General features: G+C 39.2%; 1 protein-coding gene across 2 annotated transcripts in view; it reads right to left on the reverse strand.

Moving 5' to 3' along the window:
* SYNJ2 (synaptojanin 2) overlaps window positions 1-20,194 on the reverse strand; it is a 78,071-nt gene that overhangs the window by 40,742 nt on the left and 17,135 nt on the right. For both annotated transcript variants that reach the window (XM_044422023.1, XM_044422032.1), the window contains exons 3-6: window positions 15,717-15,987; window positions 12,670-12,895; window positions 1,850-1,933; window positions 389-450 (exon numbers count right to left, since the gene is read on the reverse strand). In XM_044422023.1, coding sequence (XP_044277958.1) covers window positions 389-450; window positions 1,850-1,933; window positions 12,670-12,895; window positions 15,717-15,987 — 643 coding nt within the window. The remainder of the gene's footprint in view (window positions 1-388; window positions 451-1,849; window positions 1,934-12,669; window positions 12,896-15,716; window positions 15,988-20,194) is intronic.

Genomic DNA, 20,194 nt, shown 5'->3' on the forward strand with positions numbered 1-20,194 from the left:
GGAAATCTACCGAAGAGGGTGGAGTTTCTACAGCACTCCTTCTCTCCAAAACTGTAGGCTTCAGAGAACTCTGTCAGGATTGTTTCCCTTCAAACATAAGAGACAGCCCAGACATAGTTCTTGGCAGGATTTTTTTAAAGAATTCCACCACCCCCAGCCAAGGTCATTAATAATATGTTGGGCTGAAATGAACCAGGCTTCCTAAATTTAAAACTATTTTTTCAGCTTCTTGAGACTAGCTCTCTTTTTGAATTAGCAAGATACTTCACATAAGGATGGTTTTGAAGAAGAAAGAGGAGGCACCACACAGGCTTTCTAGGATACCCTAGAATACAAGTGGTAACATTTGATTCTACTGAGTTATTAGCACTATGGCAATTGAACATACTTGTCAAATGCAGGAGCATTAGCTTCTAGGCCTCTGGTAAGTTTCAAATGATGAGAGCCAACCTAAGAGAATGACAATGAAAATAATATGAAGCAATGGTTTTAATATGAATCACTAGATGTCTCCCTTTATCATTTTGAGAAAATGCTCCTTTATTATCACTTAGCAACCACACTGGCACCCACACATGGTACAAAACACACAGAATGCAGATTTTATTGGCAAACAACATCAGCAAATGAGAGCATATTCATAATAATATCCTAGAAATGGTTATATTTTTATTACATTGCATTTATATCCCACCTTTCTTCCTCTTGTGAAGAACACAAGATACTTCTTTCCATTTTATCCTCACAACCATCTTATGGGTTAGGTTACCTGAGAGTCAGCAACTGGTCCAAAGTTAACTAGTGAGCTTCATGGCAAGTGGGAACTGGAACCCAGATTCCGAGTTCCAGTCCAACACTCTAATCTCCCTGTCCATACTGGCTCTCACTCTCTATCCAACAAGCTCTCCTGTTACCAAAAAAATCCACAAACAAAACTGTTTGGGATACTTATGACTATAACAAATGTATTTGCTGTAGGAAACATCATTGTGTTCTATGTTTGTATTTCTGGTTCTTCGCATCCCAGATCCAGGAGCTCACAAAAACTCCCTTCCACACACACACACATGTACACACAACCATAATTGCTGCCCTAAAACAAAGACAATGTCTGAACCACTGTAACAAAAAAGAAACACTGTAGGTAAGACATGAATAATCTATATCCCTTTGTGCTGTTTTTCACAAACTAGGACTTATCATTCCGAAGAAGAAGCCACTAGACTGCAAAATGCCCTTTAGCTTATTAAAGAAACAATAACTTTTTGTGTAAAGACGGAACACATGATCTTCCACGGAAACCAAACGATGGAATTCACTTTCATAAGATGTAGGGATGGCCACCATTTGGTGGGTTTTAAGGACAGTTTGGATAAGTATCTAGAGGAGAGTTCTATCACTGGCTAATAGTCCTGATTGGCTATATGCTATCTGAGGTAGTATGTCTACGAGCACTGATTCCTGGGGAATATGGGCAGGAGGACGCTCTTGGGTTCCTGTGGATTGCTGGTTAGCCTCTGCATGAACAGAATGCAGACTAGGTAGATCGTTGCTCTGATCTAGCATTGTTCCCCTTAAGCTCAGAGGCGCTATACAAGTTTCCTCTAAAAACCCGTTTGATTAAATTGTGCATGGAGCACCTATTTCTGCCAATGGAGGACAAAGCTTGGTGGTGCTTTCTGTGCTATCTTCTGCCAAGGGAGAGCCACTGCTTTTTAGTCAAGGGCTACACTACAGCCATCAAGTTTAAAAAAAAAACACAACCCTTCAGCATCTTGAAGGATTATGTTTTCAGCTGCTGACATACAGTTTGAGTAGAAGCAGAACACAAATGATTTACACTATTTACCTGCAATCCAGGTTGCTCCCAAAATAATGGGACAGAGCCTCTGATTTGAACAAATGAAGAAACATCATTGTCCAAATAGATTGTCTGTAGATATAAAAGAAATAAAACATTATTACAATTTTTATCATTTGCAACCACATACAATTGTATGAAAAATAAGACATTGTTTGCAAGGTAGCTTCACATTCAGAAGTAGGCAAGCAATATAAGAAGAATCAATGTATATCCCTAATAATATGTAATATTTGGACCAAAGTGAAGAATATGTACTATCTACACACTTGGACAGACCTGAGATGGCTCACCTTTAAATATAAGGACTTCTGAGGGTTGCATCTAGTGTTAGCCTTGCTTACACTAGACTACCTGAAGTATATATGATTAACTTAAGTCCCATTCATTTGAATGGGTCTATTCTAAGTAGAAATAACACTGAATACAGGATCCCACTGTGTTATTCTATTAGTGCAAATGATGCAGTAACAGAAATTAGATTCTGAACAAAAGAGCCCAATTAAATTTACATTTGCACATAACTGTTCATTATATGCATTATACCCATGCAACTGGTTATGCAAAATTTTTGTGTAACTGGTTTTGAAAATGAAGCAGGCAACTACTTGCTCAACAGAAAGATCCAGCAGCACTTCATTAACTGTATTTGAGTTTGCAGAATGACATTGTTCAATTAAATCCTGTACAATTAGCATTTGTACAAGGGAACAAAGATTTTCGAATCCCCACAGTCTGTGGCATGGAAGTTTCACCTGCTGCAATTCTCTCTTATAAGCAATTATTTAAGATGTATGTCCTAAGATTAAAAGGTTAGCTAACCCTGATGTGTGCACATGGGTACAGATGTGTACCAAGGTACATGCAAAGGCCCACATTGCTTAGCTGTTACAGATTTCAACACACCTGGTTATCAGAGATGTTTAATATAAACTGAATGGATTAATTTCACCTAACAACATTTATTATTTTCTTTAATCACACATTATGCCTTGGCAACATGTTCTGTAATACCAAATCTGGAGATTATCAATGCTATGCATAGCTGGGGTTTAATAACTTTACACACATCTACTTTCCCAAGATTTTCTTCCCACACACAGTTTTCTTCCCTTCCCCAAGTATTTTTATTTTTGTGAATACGAGCAGAAAATGTGTCTTATAATAAGCAGTACTCTTCATATGTAAGGGATGCAGTGGCACAGTGGTTTAAACTGCTGAGCTGCTGGGTTGATCGAAAGGTTGACAGTTTGAATCCACACACGGGATGGGCTCCTGTGCTTTGTCCCAGCTCCTGCCAACCTTGCAGTTTGAAAGCATATAAATGCAAGAAGATAAAAAGGTACCACTTTGGTGGGAAGAACAGCGTTCCATGTACCTCGGTGTTTAGTCATGCTGGCCACATGACCACGGAGACTGTCTGCGGACAAACAATGGCTCCCTCGGCTAGGAAACAGAGATGAGCATCACCCCCAAGAGTCAGACATGACTGGACTTTAATGTCATGGGGAAACCTTTACCTTTTTTACTCTTCATATATTACTGCTCCAAAGATATTTGCCTTCCCCAGGAACTATAGCCTAATTTAGGTCACCTAATCTAGATGTAGCTTTAGAAATGCCGTGACCCAGGAAGAAACAGTATAAAGAGAAACATACCATGTTGGCCAGAAAGGAGCAGTGTAAAGAGAAACATACCATGTTGGTCTATATTTATCAATGAAATCCTGGATCCTTTCCATATGTAATATACTGTCATCGCTGTTCACCACAATAGGCCTTTGGCAGAGAAATGGTACCAGGAAAATAATCCAAGGGCCTATTTTTGCAAGTTTGCTGCATTTGTTCAGCACTGGTAAACATGTTTGAAATGAAATGTGAGCCCAGAGATCACCACTAATAGGCACACTGTATCTGAACTTTATTAATGGTCTTCATGGACATGATAGACGCCAGGTTGTTCAAGATATGCAAGTCCCTCTTTTAAGTGCTTTACCAAGTAAAAGCTCCTTTTGCAATAGGAATCTCCCATCCCCACTCTTGTTATTAAATGAACAAAACCCAGCCAAATGCAGCACATTGGTTCTGCCAGATGCAGTGCAAGTCCTAGAACTGCATTGTCATGAACAGTAACAAACTGGATAAAACCCCTTAAATGTTGAACAGACTTGGAAAATGCGTGACTCGAAAATAATATTAAACACCATGAATACTATTAGTTGCCTTCTAGCTAACACTTTCAATCACACTATCCTGATGCTTTTCGTTTTATCTCTAATTATATGAATTCACATCACATATTACATTTTAACTATGTACCTAAAACACCTAAACTGTGAATGCAACAAGTAGGTGCATAAGATTCCCTGTTGAGGGAGTCACTGTTTTTTTTATGATTCCTCTTAAATGCACACCCAGGGCTTAACTGTATCTCATGTTTTATGCACAACACATTGCAACTTCTTTGATTTTTTTCTCAACTAATTTCAGGAGAAGGTGTGTATGCATATGCGTGGGCTAAGAATGACCCCTATTCTACTGGCAGTGCACAAAGAAGGGAGGCTTACTCATTCCATTCTAAGCCATGTCACTCCTCACATATTTAGGCAGTTTAAAGAAAAAAAATCCCCCTGAAGCTTTTGCCTGTGTTGAGAAGGGTGTTTCCATTTCAAACATTGCTGGGAAGTAAAGAGCTATGCTTCACTTCACCATCAGTTACTTTCACAAGAGGAATGTCCATGCCATGCTGTAATAATTAATTTAACCAAAGCAAAGACACAGCTACAGGTTGCATATGACGTGTAATGTGTAGCTTGGCTCTTTACACAAAGCTAAATTTGCTGCTTTGTGATGTAAAAAAGGCCTCAAAAGCTTAATTTTCCCTCACTTAACAAAGGAAAGGCATGAGTTCTGAATGCAAAACTTCCCCAGACACATGGCTGGCATATGCTAATAATACACCCTCCTATCTGGGGAATGTACAAATGGAATGTCTTCAGTGGAGGGTGAAAAAAGCAGCACAGGATGTGGAGTGAATGTCTAATTCAGGGGAACATGTGGTCTTCCAGATGTTGCTGGACTGTGACTCTTAGCAGCCCTATTTAGCATTGCCAATGGGGAGAGATGATATGAGCTGCAGTCCGATAACATTTGTAAGTCCACAATGCCTGGTCTCATTTTCCTGAGAGAAATGCTACAGAGAAATCCCTTTCACTGTCTGGATATGGCAGAATGAAAAAATGCCACTTATAGCATGATCGTAAAGGGCCACAGGAATTTTGGGATTCCATTTCCAATGTCAGAAAATCACCCAAGGTCAGAAGAAGTGGCTTGGGAAAAACCTTGGAGAAGGAGTTTAGTGGGCATTGCAGGGACAGGGAGGAGAGGAGGCCAGCACTGCCAATATAAGAGACATCTTGGCAGCATCTCAGCCTCCTCCTCTCCTGCTCCAAAGCATGGCAGGTAAACAGGAAAACTGGCAATCCAACTGCTTTGCAGGGCAGAAGTGACCTTTGCTTCTGTAGTCTTCCTGCCCTGCATAGAACGCACATAATCTTCTGAATTCAGAGGGTTAAAGGCATGCTCCACAGTAATGCACCCTTGGATATTTTTTGTGGGGGAGGGGATATAGAAAATAATTTCAAAGCCTCCACCAAAGGTGGCTCAGAGAAAGGTCGCAGAACAGTCAAGAATATCTGCATTCTGCTCTTTGCTTGAGTTATTTCATTCCTTCCCCCTTCCCCACCATGATGGGAAAAAAGGCCATTCTGACAACAGCATATACTTTCGTGAGATGGAATTCTCAGCACTTGCTAAACACAGGTCCAAATACCGTTTCCCTGAAAATAAGATCTAAGCTCTAGCATGATTTTTCAGGATGCTCGTACTATAAGCCCTACCCCTAAAATAAGCCCCAGTTCCATTGCAACACAATTCGGGGTTTGAAGAGTTATGACGATGTTCCAGAAGAAGACATGACTGTATTTGAATAAATGTAGATTTTTATACATGGCAAAAATAAGACATCACCTGAAAATAAGCCCTAATGTGTCTTTTGGAGCAAAAATTAATATAAGACCCGGGCTTATTTTCAGAGAAATACAGTACAGAAGCAGGTGTAATGTTGAGCCTGATATAAGTCTAAAATAGACAAACACTACACTTGACTTCCTAGAACTTTGCTCAACAAAGCAAGCTTGTTCACTGCATTAGAAAGTTATTAAATCTTAATATTTATTAAATATTAAAAGTATTTCAATTATTAAAGTCGGAACTGTGTCCTTGGATTTGCAGACACCCTCTCCCCCCAATGTTTTTAAGTGGTCCACTGACAATTTTCAGGTGGTTCGTGGACTAACTCCCCCTTCCTTGCACTTACTGGCAACAGCTACCTAAGGCTTTAGATAGGGGGCTTAGCCTGCAAAACCTATCCTAAGACGTCAGGATCTGAACCTGTGTCTGCTACTGCACTTCCTGTTGCAGCCCCACCTGATTTTCATATGAGGGCCTAGCTTCTCTCACAACTTTGTTGTATTCTCAGTTTTTGCTTTTCTACTTGTTCCTGCTGGCTTTATCTGTCTTATAATAAAAAATGACCAAATAAGTTAGCAGGCCAACCACTGGCTTCAGTTTAGAATGCAAAGAGACTTGAAATTGGCTTATTTTATTTTCTTTGCCTGTGCAGTAAATGAATCACTGCAGTCAGAGGGGGGGGGGGGGACTCACAGCAAAGCTGAAATGCCAGAAGGCTAACTCAGTGGGAGACAAAGGAATACCATCTATGCATAAAAGAGCTGCCTGGAGATAAAGCTAATTGTTTCATTCTCTCCTTACACTAGGAAAAATGTCAGAATTAATGTAACATAAAGGGGTTGGAGAGCCTTCCCAGGCATCCAGAATCCTCCTGGGGTGCCATTTATTCAAGAAAGAGCAGAGTCTGCCTGTCGTTGGGAAGAAAGTAGAAACAATTTTTTCCACTGAATTATGAGCAGCCAAGTTATTACTTCATTGCTGATTATCCAGTAGTCTAAGAAAGCAAGAGATATTTTCCTCCCAGGCTCAAACGTTCCAAACTGAACTAACTGTACTCTAGCCACTCTAAACAGCAGTCCCATTAGAAAATATGTACGGCCGTTATGAGTGTTGGGTGTATATACGCGGAAAACACAGAGATGTTGGGGTTAAAGGGGTAACTCTCATAGGTTCTATTTGCTGAAATATCTCTCCCTATTTCTAAAGACAAGGGATCTGCTAGATCTACTTAGCTCAGCACTGGATCTGCTCTCAGCTTAATGTTTCAGGGTGGAATGGAGTGTTCAAGCCAGAAGTCCAAATATTCCTGCTTCCTAGATACTCGCTCCTTGCTGTTTTCTAGTCTCAGTGTGAAAACAAATTATCTTTGAATGGTGAGATAAAATAGGAAGATCTCTGTACTTTTACTGGATGCATACAAGAGTGCATTTCAAGAGCTTTCTTTTCCAGACCTGGATGACACATCTAACAAAATTCTCACTTTTATATAACCATTAGAAAAGGAAGGAGCAAGTTACGGCTGTGCAGACATTTTGGTTTACAACACCCATAAGGCAGCACAGCAAATGGTGAGGGATAATGGAAGTAGTAGGTCAAAAATTGTGCACTCCCAATATTAGAAAGATACAGGGGTGCAGAACTTTTCCTCAGCTGTATCTTGTTGCTCTACTGAACCCAGATGGTACTGCATCAGGTAATGGGGCCAGAAATTGTGTCGCCACTCTCTAAATGCTTTGACAGTGTGATAAGATTCTTTCCCAGACACTGAATATTCAAAATCCCTGCTCCCTTCAGAAATATTTATTGTATTATTCCAGTGGCAGACAGCCAGGCAGAAAACGGTACCTTTTATTATGCCTAAAGAAAAAAATATTTTCCATATTATTTTTATGGAACATCCAAGGAAGAAAAGCACAGAACTCTGTTGTCTATTACCTATTGAATGGCAGCAGCACAGTACAGTGCTCTTTTTTCTCCTTGATTTGCTTTTGCAGTTACAAATCTCTCCTAATTTTAGACAACTACCTGATGAATGCAAATGCAATAATAAATTGGTCCTATTAAGAATACATTGTGCTATGGTCATGCCTGACTGACAGCTAATCCATCAGGACCAATAGTCATCTCTTTCTTTATGAAGTTGTAAGCCCTTCCCTACCACTGCTTGTTCCGGTAATTGCTGCAGTATATGCTAATACGATGAAAAATAATGTTTTAAAAGAAGGGAATAGGACTACCAAGCAATGCTACTATAAATGTAAGTCTTGCTGATCATCTCAGTGCCTTACTTTCAGTCCCTCTCACTCTATTTAATGTTAGAACTAGCTACCTGTCATTTGGCTTGTTCTACTCCAAGAAAAAGATGTGTTTCAAGAGGTCATTGCTCTCATGTGTAGTGTCCCCATCATAGTGGGATTTGTTAATCTGCTCAAGGGCAAAGGGACTCTGCCCAAGAATAAGAAAGGTCAGTTGGATACTGCTTTGGTATTCTGGTTAGTAAGTCTACATTAACTCAGTGTCGTTGTTCAGAAACAGTGGGAAAAATTTTTTATATTGTTAATTTATAGTATTTTAATTGATTTATTTGTAAGCCGCCCCGAGGCTTCAGCGAATGGGGCGGCACAGAAATTTTCTAAATAAAATAAATAAATAAATAAATAAATAAAAATATGGTTTACAGAACCTAGGATAAAAATGGGACAGATGCTCATTCTTAGCTAAACAGGCTCAAACGGTACTTATAAATGGTTCAGCATTTGCCTGAAGTGGTGCAACTAAATGGGGTCCCAGGAGATTCTGGTCCGAGTTCAGTGGTATTAAAAGTAGATACCAACTACTTTCTTGAGAGTGTATTTTGTACTGAAGGAAGTAATACAAAGTATGGAAAAAGTGTGTGACAATAGCACCCCTCTCCTGCAGTTGGTATTTAGCAACTGGTATCAGAGGCAGGCTGCCATCATGATTTGTAACTGTTGACAGACATATTTTGCATGAATTTCTCCAACTTCCTTTTAAAGATATGATCACACACTGTAGTAGTACATTCCATAGGAGTATTGTGTGAGAAGAACTTCCTTTTGTCTATGATGAATCTCCTGCCAATCATTTTCATCCGGTGACCCTGATTTAAGTATTATTTATTTGTTTGTTTAGAGTATTTGTATGCCGTCCCATCGCATAGCCTCAGGACAGCTTACACAAATAAGAAAAATAAAATAAAACATAATACAAATAAAATTCAGATCCACCCTGGCTGCAGATTATGAAAGGAAGAAAAGCTTCTATCCACCTTCTCTATACAATAGACAGTTGTAGAAGCTTTGATAATGTAAGTGTGAGATATGAGAGTACTTTTCCACTATATCCTAAACTGGTGAGAACTTTGCTGGAACAATGGGTGAGTTTACAAGACACAGCAATCCATCCTGCAAATGTGCACAGTGTGCGTTGTTCATGGTTTTATGGGTTGCTCATCTGTACCCAACAGATGCATGGACTCAATGTGTGTTGTCCCTACTCCTCCCCCCTTGGTTTTCCCCCAGGTAATCCAGGAACCTATGCAGCATAAGCCATCTTGTCTTCTCTTCCCGCTGCAATGGATTCCCTCTGCATTCTCTCTCTCTTTCTCGCTCTCTCTCTCCCTCCCTCCTCTCCCCCCCCCCCCGTGACTTTTCAAAATCTATGATGTGACAGTCCCTGAAAAGTGCCCAGGGGCAAAATGAATGAACCATTATTGGTTTTCCACTTTTTAAAGTGTATATGGGTCAGAAACATGCACAAATGTTTTTATTTGTATCTTTGTATTATAATTTTGGTCAATAACTGAGAGTTGCACTAATGCACTGAGCCAGGCTTTGAATATCTTATTTTGCTTTCACTTGACAGCTGTCAAATGGCAAGCTGTTAAATGAAAGGAAAACCGCTTGTGGAGCTGGATGACAAGCAGATCAGCATCTCAGCAGCAAGTTCCACTGGGTTTTCAGTGCGGATCTGACAGTTGCCACTGTCCTCTACCTTTTCCATCCTTTCCCACAATTCCAGGTACTTTGAAAGGTGGAAAAGATCAAGTGACCTCCTTCACAGGAATACTTTACCAACTATCAAAAGAAAGACTTTATTTTAAAACAGGATGTTTGATGAAGCTAATCAGGACTTTTTGAAAGGGTTAGGGTTAGAGAAGGAAAGTTGATCAATGTCTCCAAGTTCATGAAGTCTTGAAGGATAAGCATATTGTTCTCCTTGCCTTTGATGGGCAAGATAAATAACTGGCAATATAAGTAAACAGTTTAGAGTGTGCATTAGAAATGTCTTCATAATTTCTTCCCAATGTCAACAGTGGCCGAATACTGTACAAGTTACGAACACTGTGAGAAAAACCTTTATCATGAAGGCATTTAGTAGCAAGCTGACAACAACCTGGTTGGATTAGATTACTGAGATTCAATCCCCGAAGTAGGATGATTGCAGAAATCATGTTTGCATATGTTACTGTGCATATATGGCTAGCTATATAATTTTTTAAAAAAGAAAAGGCAAATGTTGAGATGCCCATAATGCTGTCAAGTATAGGAAAAGATAAATGTTTTGTAAACTAAGTAAAGCCTGCAAACCATATGTTAGGCAATATGAAAGCTTTCTAACTTTAAAAATACATTTTATTAAAAACCTTTTGATGCACTTGACATGAGCAACCAGCATCAGTTGTGGATAAAATTGCCACATCCTTCTGGGCAGAAATAAACCCACAACCTACATCTTCCTTTTCCATCAAACCAAGAAAGAAGTCATTATTTATTGGTCACTGAAAATAAAGTAGTAGTTTTGTACTGTTTGCTGGAAGGCTTTCGAAAGACACAACAAAGATACATGCAGTTTGCTTTTCCCAATATTTAGGTAACTCTTTGGAGAGTTATTATTTTGTGCATAATGAAGCTAAGAAAAAGATCTGTTGTCCTTTCTCGCTTTCCTTCTTAAGACCATTGCCATGTAAGCATCATTGGACAGCAACATTTTCAATGGGGAAGATGTTTACACAGCCATATTCTTAAGGAAGAAAATAGGAGAGGATAATATACCTTTTCCTTAGTTCTATTACATGCAGTAAGTTATGCTGAAGAAATTCACCAACCTGTTAAGGGAAGCTCCAATGGAAAGAGGAAAAAGAACATCCACTAACAAACATGTGGACATTGCTTCTGAAATAACAGTAAACAACTCTAGACACAGCTGTTCTCAGCAGACTGCATCTGTGCTGCTGTATAACTGGGACCAGATCCTCAAAACATCTAAAATCTCCACAGAAAATAGTATTTGCTTAATTAGTTCTTAACACGATACTACAAGCATGCAAACTATAACAAAGTACCTATGTAGTATGCTGCTTGATAAATATATTGCTATATTCCTTGGTCTTGGTGCACAGAAAATTGCCCTGAACTGAGTTGTTAAAACAATTCATACTTCCATTCAAACAATTATTTACCTTCTTGCCCCATAAATAGATCCTGGTATTAAAATATTTTACTGCTACATACACTAGCAGCAGGGAACCATGAGCTTGTGCATGTACAGCAGCACAGCCATGAGATGTTCAGAAGGCTTTATTCTCTTTTTTAAACTAACCAGAGTTTCTTGCTATATCTAAATTGTGACAAATTAATCTGAATTCTGGTTTCTTAACACAAACTAGGATCATGGAAGTTTCTGGTTTGGCTTGTTTCAACAAACAGTACTCTAAACTAACCAGTGTTCCCCCAGGCTTAGTTTGGGGATGACCTGGTTAGTTTAAAATGTGGATGCTTTCAATCACCCATAAGAGAATGAAAGGATGGATGGATGAAAGGAAGAAAGGAAAGATGAGAAAGGAGGCCTATTTCTGCTCATGCATGTAATGCTAACCCATGGATGAACATTATGAATGAGCTGGATCCCTGAACTGGGCTTGAAATCAAGGAAATCAGTGCAACTATACAGAATTTAAAATAATTAGCCTAATAAGACACTAAATACTGTCAGTAAGTTTTACCACTGTGCTGCAAATGAAAATATTATTGCCAAGCAGTGAGATACATTTGAAGAAGACAGGGGCATCAGTATGTACAATCCTGAATGTTCAAGCATACATTTAGAAATAAGTTTACTTTTGCTCTCTTTTATTGTACTACCATTCAAGTATTCAGATGCCCAAGGCCAACGCAGATATTATTTGAAAGGTGCAGATAACAGCTTCATTTTTTTTCATTTTTTAGAGAACCTAATCTGGACTAGGACCCTCACTGGGCACAGGGAAATGTAACCCTCCTCACGCATGAATTCAGTTCAGACTGTAAGCTCTTTCAAGGTCTATCGTTAAACAGAGATCCATAAAGCAGGGAAGTGATGAGGAGCATGAAAAACAATGCAAGAACACTTAATGAAAACCTCCTTCACTTAAAATATTAAAATAAGCTGCTTTTCCATATTATATGGGAACATTTCAAAATACAAATCTTATGGAATATACTGTATTTAAAAATGTTTTGGCCTTCCGTGTGGCTAGTGCCTATGAGGACTCTCAGATATCAACTCAAAGTATTACAGAGCTGGTATGAGGTGGGTGTATTATTGGGTAGAAATGTGTAACAGACAAAAAATGCAGAGTTAATGAATAAAATGTGGGCTGTATTCATTAACAACTAGAAAGCTCTTGCTAGGTCACTTGCTGCAGTAAAAGATTCTACTGGTTCACAGAAATGCAATTAATTATTTAGAGACATAAGATCTAACCCAAACATTTACCTGCTCTGTCTCAGCAAAGTTAGAAACATGGCCATCATCACTGACTCCTCGGATGTGAAACCGAGCACCAGCTCGTTCGCAGCTGACCCGGGAGATGAGACACGCTTTTGCTTTCTTATGTGAAGCATAAAGGGTACGAATATCCACCACACCACAGATCACTTTTAACAGCCAGTCAGAACAATTCACTTGGTAGTGTTTAAAGGGGACATGCAACAGCTGGTTCCTGCAAGATTCAATAATACAGAGTCACTACACATATTGCATATTAATCTGGAAAGAAAACAGTAATATGGTATTCTATGTAAAGTTTTTAACATTTTTGAGAGCCCATGCTATCAGCCATCAGAGAACTTTCCAACCCTGCTTGTTTCTTGAGTACACCCACAACCTCCCAGAATGCCAACAATACAGAGAAGATAAACTTTAGGAATGAGTCAGGAACAGTTTAGGGACAATCGGAACGCAAAGAGACATGACTCAATAGTATGATTTCACTGTATGGACCATGACCCGAAAGTTCAAAGGGAAAGTTTTCAGCTTTTTTAGTAATTAAAAGAACAATGATATGTATATTTAGATAGAAGAAAGTGCTACAACTCCCAGCATTGCCTAGTCTAAGCATGCATCGAATTGTACCCATAAACTTCTTTTGCAATAGCAGTTGAGAAAATTTAATGATTGAAAAAGTATTATCACCTATATTGTGCAATACTTATTGCTTAAGACCCACCAAGCTGAATTCAGTGCACCAGATATTTTGGCTTGCCAGGCCTCTGCTTTTGTAGTCACAAAAAGGCAGAAAATGAAATGCAACAAGTTTACTTAGCTACTACTGAACAGTGTTCAACACATTATTTGTATCTGACTTGACAAGGTAGTACTAGTCAAGTTGGAAGGGAACTATAAGGTCATTGTGTCCAACCCCCTGCTCCACGTCCCCGTGAGGTCTCCCATCCAGCTGCATGCTCTGTGCTTTTCCAGCTTGCGCTTTTCCAGTTTGCCAATGGTGACTCAACATGGTAGCTCAATGTACAGCTAAGGCAGGCAGGCGGGCAACATTATTCAATTATATTATACATTTGTTCTTTAAAGATCACAGTGCTATCAGAAACATATAGTCTACAACTTTATCTGCACCAATGAAAGAAAAATATAACCAGCAATGTAGTGAATGTATAATGCAATATCTATATGGCTTTTGTGCCAATATGAATCTATGTATTTTGATGAAAAATCACTTGCTACTTACTGGGTCTCATTCATTAATTAGCTTTATATACAAATCAAGGCATCAGTTTTCTTTTGAAATACTTTCTTTGCAGCTATCACCCGGGGAAGCAATGTGTGTCTTAATATTCCAGACAGCAGAAATAATCCAGTTATAGTTAAGTATTTGTAAAAGTTCAATTGATTTCAATGGGAGAGTTAAGCATGTATTTATAGTTCTCTTTCTTCAAAACAATGCAGCTGAACGTTGCTTTCACTGTGCCAAATATATAACTGAGCCAAGAAAAATAACTCTATTAACTGTTCACAAAATTTACTTCATATAATGTTTAAGTCTGTCAACCAATCCCTCAAAAGCAAGAATGTTAGAATGCAAGATCCATCTTGTCCAGCCTAATGCTTTCCACAGTGGCCCATCAGCTGCTCTTGCAAAGAACACTCCAGTTATAATAGTACTGCCCTTCATAATTTGGTACTCAGTGGCATGCTGCTTCTGAAACCTGGAGGCTATGGGAGGAATTTCACGTGCAGAAACAGCTCTAGCCTCTAGGCATCAAGTCTAAGAGCCAATAGAAACTTAACTGGGTATATTAACTTAATAAACCTAATATCCCAAGGGGAGAGCAAGTAATTTTTGCTAACTCCCTGGTACTGAGTCAGAGAAAAGCGGGCACAAAAGATAGATTAAGAACCCGAAGGCTTCTAGTGAGTAGAAAACACACATAAAAACCACAGTATTATGTATACACATAGCAAAAGAAAATGCCTCTCTCAAAATAGCCTAGTAGCAGGATATTGAAACATTATTTGAAAAAAAAATATTTGCGCAGAAATGTATTAACAGAAGTCTGTACCATCATCCCACTTCAATTATTTTTCACTCAGCTTTGCTAGTAATAGTTATATCCATTAGGCAACATGAGACGTCCCATGCATGGAAACAACTGACTCAGGTGCATCCCTGCTAAGTATCATTATTACTGTATACATTTTGTAAGTTTCCATTCATTATTTGAATTTTTCCAGTATCATCTGTGTATCATGCAAATTACAACTGTTCTGGATATATTTAAGGCAAGTTGCAAATGCTAAATTGCATGAGAAACATTTGAGCTTTCAAGACTAGTTCATATACACAATGGGGGAACAGAAGCAAAACTCAGGCTTGCAAACTACTGTATATACTAGCATATAGGGCCATTCACATATAAGACAAGGTCAATATTTTGGGCTGTTTTTCTGGTGTTTTATCATATGTTGGGCATATAAGAAGATCTCCAATGTTTGCTTAGCTATTTGCACTTTCACTGGTCATCTTATGTGTAGGTATTTATAGATATTTGTCAGCTGGAAACTTCTAGACAAACAGCCAGGTGGGGAACGCATCCCTTCCTGGCTGCAGCTAAAGTGGAATAGTGTGCTGCTCCCCCCCAGCAAGGGAGGGTGGGTCCTGGACTTGGGACTGGGCTGCACATGAGGCTCACAACACAACACAGAAGACAAATTATGGTAAAGGAAATTTTTCATCTGGCATATAAGATGACCCCTGACTGAGTCCTTCGGAGCTCAGTGGAACTTCCTGGCATGTCAATGTGCATGTGACGGCAATCTAACTTTTAGAAACATGGCATTGTTTCTTCTATGTAAGTATGTTCTCCAGTTATAACTGTAATGCAGTTTTCCACAGATTTACAACTATAAAGATTCTAATCCTCCCTGACAACTGTAGCTGCTGTAGTGAGAATCCCCAAGGATCTGGAGTTTAGGATTGATGAGCCAAGGGTTAGCAAAACTAAATTGTGGAATGCATTACTCACCAGAAAAATGAATTTCCAGTTTGATAGTTGTGATCTCCTTGTTTTTGGGCTCGGACAGTGAGATCAAAGTTTGATCCTGTATTTGGCAAAGAGAAGTAGAACACTCCAGAATTCAGAATTTTCTTCAAAGCAGAAACACGATCCTCTTCCTTAGTTTCTTCCTGGAGAGGACAGAATTCTGTTGCTGTGATCTTGAAAACTTCAGCATCAAGGATTTTCCCCACTGAGGTACAGCCCGTCACAAAGACCAGAAAATGCAGAGTGATGTTGCCTAGAATGTGACAAATACATTGCAATTACATAAGAATATAAATGGTTATGTCATTCTAAGCCTTATTTTTAAAGAAAGCCTTTCAGTCACCTGTACGACATTTAGTGTTTCAGAAGATGACAAATAAGACCTTGTTAATGCTAGTCACTACCAGAAACCAAAAATGAGATGAAGTTCACCACCTGGGACTCACAGGAGGTATGGTAGGAGGTATTGTTACCTTTTTAAATTTTCCTACTCCCTTGTTTCAAATCATCCTTTCACATCTATCAAATACCAAGTATGGGACAAAGAGCATCTGTGCAAATATTAAGATATTTAAGTCTAGCCAATGAGCCCAGTATGTGCTCTTATTCTTAATTTGAATCTTTATGCCATAAATCTAGCTGCACTGTGTACCAACTAATCTGCAACTATATGTAATCAATTTACAGTACTAAACCTGTTTCAATAGCCATGAAAACTTCCTATAATTTTCAAAAATCAAGCCAAAACAACATTTGTTTCTGGTCACTCTCATGACTTTGAAAGCATTTGAAGTTATACTAACATACAATTCACATGGCAGTGTGTTTAAAAACTGTTGCTGCATGCTGTCAGGTTATCTCTGATTTATTAATGCCCTATGAATGAATGCCCTCCAAAATGTCCTGTCCTTGACAGTCTTTCCTAAGCCACAGACAGAGAAAACATAAATATTACAGTGCTAATTAAGAAATGGCCTCTAGAAACCAAACAACAGACAAGACTTTAAATTCCTATTGAGGATCCATATCTGTATTTTTCCTCCCATTTAGATTAGGCTTAGGGTGCCCAAACTGGCCCCCTACCCCAGCTGAATTCAGATCTGGAGTGGGACTCCTACACTAATTGTAGAATAAAAATAAAAAACAAACAAGCTCACAAATTGCTAGATATGAATATACATTCACTCCTGTTTTGGTCCTTATACTTTAAGGAAGAGTCACTTGATATCTGAGTTGAGTAACAGAATCAACTCTAATTGTCGAGGTAGAAGAAAAGCCCAAGTGATTCACAGAGACATGTGTATTCAGTGAAGTCACTTAAGCAGACTTGTGTACAAAGGGAAGAAGGGAGATGAGTATGCTGCTGAACAGGGTGAGTACACCAGTTTTCACCCATTCTTTTCACCTTCCCTGCAGCTGTTGTGCTTGAACAAACTTCTGGGAATCCACCTCATGAAGCATAATATGAATGAGTCACTAAGAACACTATCCTGTTTTACTGAAATTTTGGTGCAGTGTTTTCAATTATTTACCATTTTATGTATACAGTTCTGAGACTGAACAGCGTAAAGACACAAATCTATTCAAGTTTAGACAGAAGAAAAGCCTACAACTCCCAGAACAGCTGGATGAGAAATGCTGAGCATTGTAGGCCTTTTTTTCTGTCTGAACTTATATAGGATTGCATCCTAAAGGTTTTATCAAAATAAACAAGCAATTAATCTACATAATAAACGTCTCCCACTTTCATTACTATGTATTGCCCTGCTGTCAACAGTCTTGTCATGATACACAGCCAAAAGGAACCATGAATTTCCAATGCCTATTAATCACTATGGATACCTTAGACATGAAGACCCCTTCAGTGTTTTCTTTCTGAATGTGATGTCTGTATTAGAAGAGATCACTACCAACTTGGCAGCAACTGAGCAGCCCATGAGGGGTACAAGTCCCTCTTGAGTTGCAAGGGGAGAATGCGACGCACATCAAAAAACAGTAGCCCCCTCCACACAGGTGTCATCTGAAGGGGCACCATAGATACAAAGGGGGAGCACTGCTGAGGTTGTCCAGCCGCTAAGCCTGGGATGGATGAATCAGTCTATTTCCAGTCCATGCCAGGTTTGTTCTATCCTGTCAAAGAATGTTTTAAATTCACCCCAAAATGCGTGGGTAAATAGATTACTTATAGTGTTATACAGCATTGTAAAATCTTTTTTACGGGTTTAAGGACCTTTTTCTCATAGGTAACAGCCTGTTGGAACAGGCAGCATGCAGTTCCTATCACACGCACTGAAATGGAACTGCAAACACCCTTGGAAGTGATGGTACGATGTGTTCCATTGTGCCTGAGGTCTCTGCAGCCTCACTTTCAATATCCGTGGCAGAGGCCACATGTGGACCTAACCAAGTTGCTATTACCTGCATATAAGAGAGAGAGAGAAAAGTTTTAAAAGTTAAAGAGTCAGTATGGGCTGCTGGTTAGAGAGCTGGGCTAGGGCCCTGGGAGATCCAGGTTCTAGTCCCCACTTGGTCTATGAACCATACTGGAAGAGTTCGAACCTGTCACTGACTCTCAGCCTAACCTACATCACAGAGTTGCTGACGTGAGGATAAGATGGAGCTATGTAAGTTGCCTTGGATTCCTCACAAAAGGGGAAAAGGCAGGCTATAAATGCATCATCATCATCATCATCATCATCATCATCATCATCACCATCTTTAAAAGCAGCAATCAGACCACTTTGTAAAGCATTATAAATATTTGAAAATAACATTGCCAGATGTTGTAAGAATAAGAAATCTGACATTTGTACCTTCTGATCTGCACATTTGTCTAAGAAGTGCAGATCAATTCAGTTCATTCTGTAAAACAGAGCAAATGAATTGAGTATCTCTTCATCAACCTCCACTCTCCCAATGACCATGCATCATGTATAGGCACAAATGAAGCCTATGCACTTACGAGATTTACATGCATCAGCTTCAATTATGTAGATTTCCATAGTTAAGCATGGACCTCAGAAGGAGCACACAAGTGTGCAGGCTAATGACACAGTCTCATTGCCCTTCTGTACCTATAAGTCCCATTTCATGAAAATAATTTAGTGAAATTCATGTGTGAAGACTACGGCTGCAATCAAAGATGCAGGATTTAATCTTGGAGACACAATTTTTTTCAGAGATCTCTGAGAGCAAACTTTAAAGTTTACATAGGAACAGTAGGCATATATTTAATGAAATATTTTTCAAAGTTTTGCTTATAAATGCAAATACATGTCTTGTAATGCTGACTTTTTGTACTGTTCCTGCAAAAGCACTCAAAATATATGGTACAGAGCCAAAATGCTTTGGGCTGCACCAAGAAAGAAAACTTTATTTTTTTCATCCAGTGACTTTGTCTTTCCTTTCCATCATTTGATTTTGGAGATTTTCTGGTTCTCTCTGACTCAGGAAGAAATCCTGCCTGAAACCACAGAGAGTCAGTATAGACAGTGCAGGACCAGAAGGAACACTAGTCTGACTTATCTTCCTATTTCCACATGACAGAAAACCTGCCTTTCAGCCTTTATGCCAAGCACAGTCAATCTGCTACAGGAGCTAATGGTGCCTACTCCAACTCCCTCTCAGCCAAAGCACTCACAGTATAGTCCAAGTCTCAGTTATGGAGTTGCAGTCAAAAATTTTCATATGCCACCCAAAAGACCAAAATGTTTTAAAGAAAATCCTCTCCACTAAGCCTATTATTTTAACATATCTATGCATCCAAATGTTTATCCTATGTGTACACTAAGCTTCCAAGACCATTTTTTAGCATGCATTCTCCACTGTGTAGCCTAAACAATAACATTATTCCACATTCCCCATATCAATATTCACAGTAACTACATACACCCACATAGCAGATTGGATGGAGGGATGCATCAAGAAAAAGAACTTAAAGAGACTGGAAGGTACTTGCAGGTCCCCCTTGCAGCAGATCTTATCAGATTCTCCTTGGTGCTTCACCTGGATTCACGCAAACATCCTCCTTTACAATCATTAAACAGGTGTAGCCTCCATTAGCTAGCCAAGAGAAAGAGTCCTGTACTGCAAGCTCCTAGGATTAGACTTAGTCCTGGTTCTTTGCAGACTTCTCAGTTGATATCCTCCATTCACTAGCTCTCAACTACCATTCCTCTTCCTGCTGTTCTTCATTCCTTTGTACTGGAAGGCAGGCCTTCCTTTCAGTCAATGCCCAGTCTTTAATTGCTGGGAGTCAACAACACCTGAACCGCTTGTAGAGCAGCTTGCAGCTTTGAGAATTATTCTGCAATTTGCCCAAGGTTTCTGAAGTCAGATCCTTCTCTGCATAGTAACTACCCCCTTCTTCTCTGTGCACCCAAAGAAAGCTCTCCGGGGTCTTCAAGGACACTGACTAATCACACAAGCCATGGTTGGATTGTACTGTAATGCATGCTGGC

This window comes from Varanus komodoensis, unplaced genomic scaffold, assembly GCF_004798865.1.
Source record: "Varanus komodoensis strain SLA01 unplaced genomic scaffold, ASM479886v1 scaffold1, whole genome shotgun sequence".
Taxonomy (NCBI): Eukaryota; Metazoa; Chordata; class Lepidosauria; order Squamata; family Varanidae; genus Varanus; species Varanus komodoensis.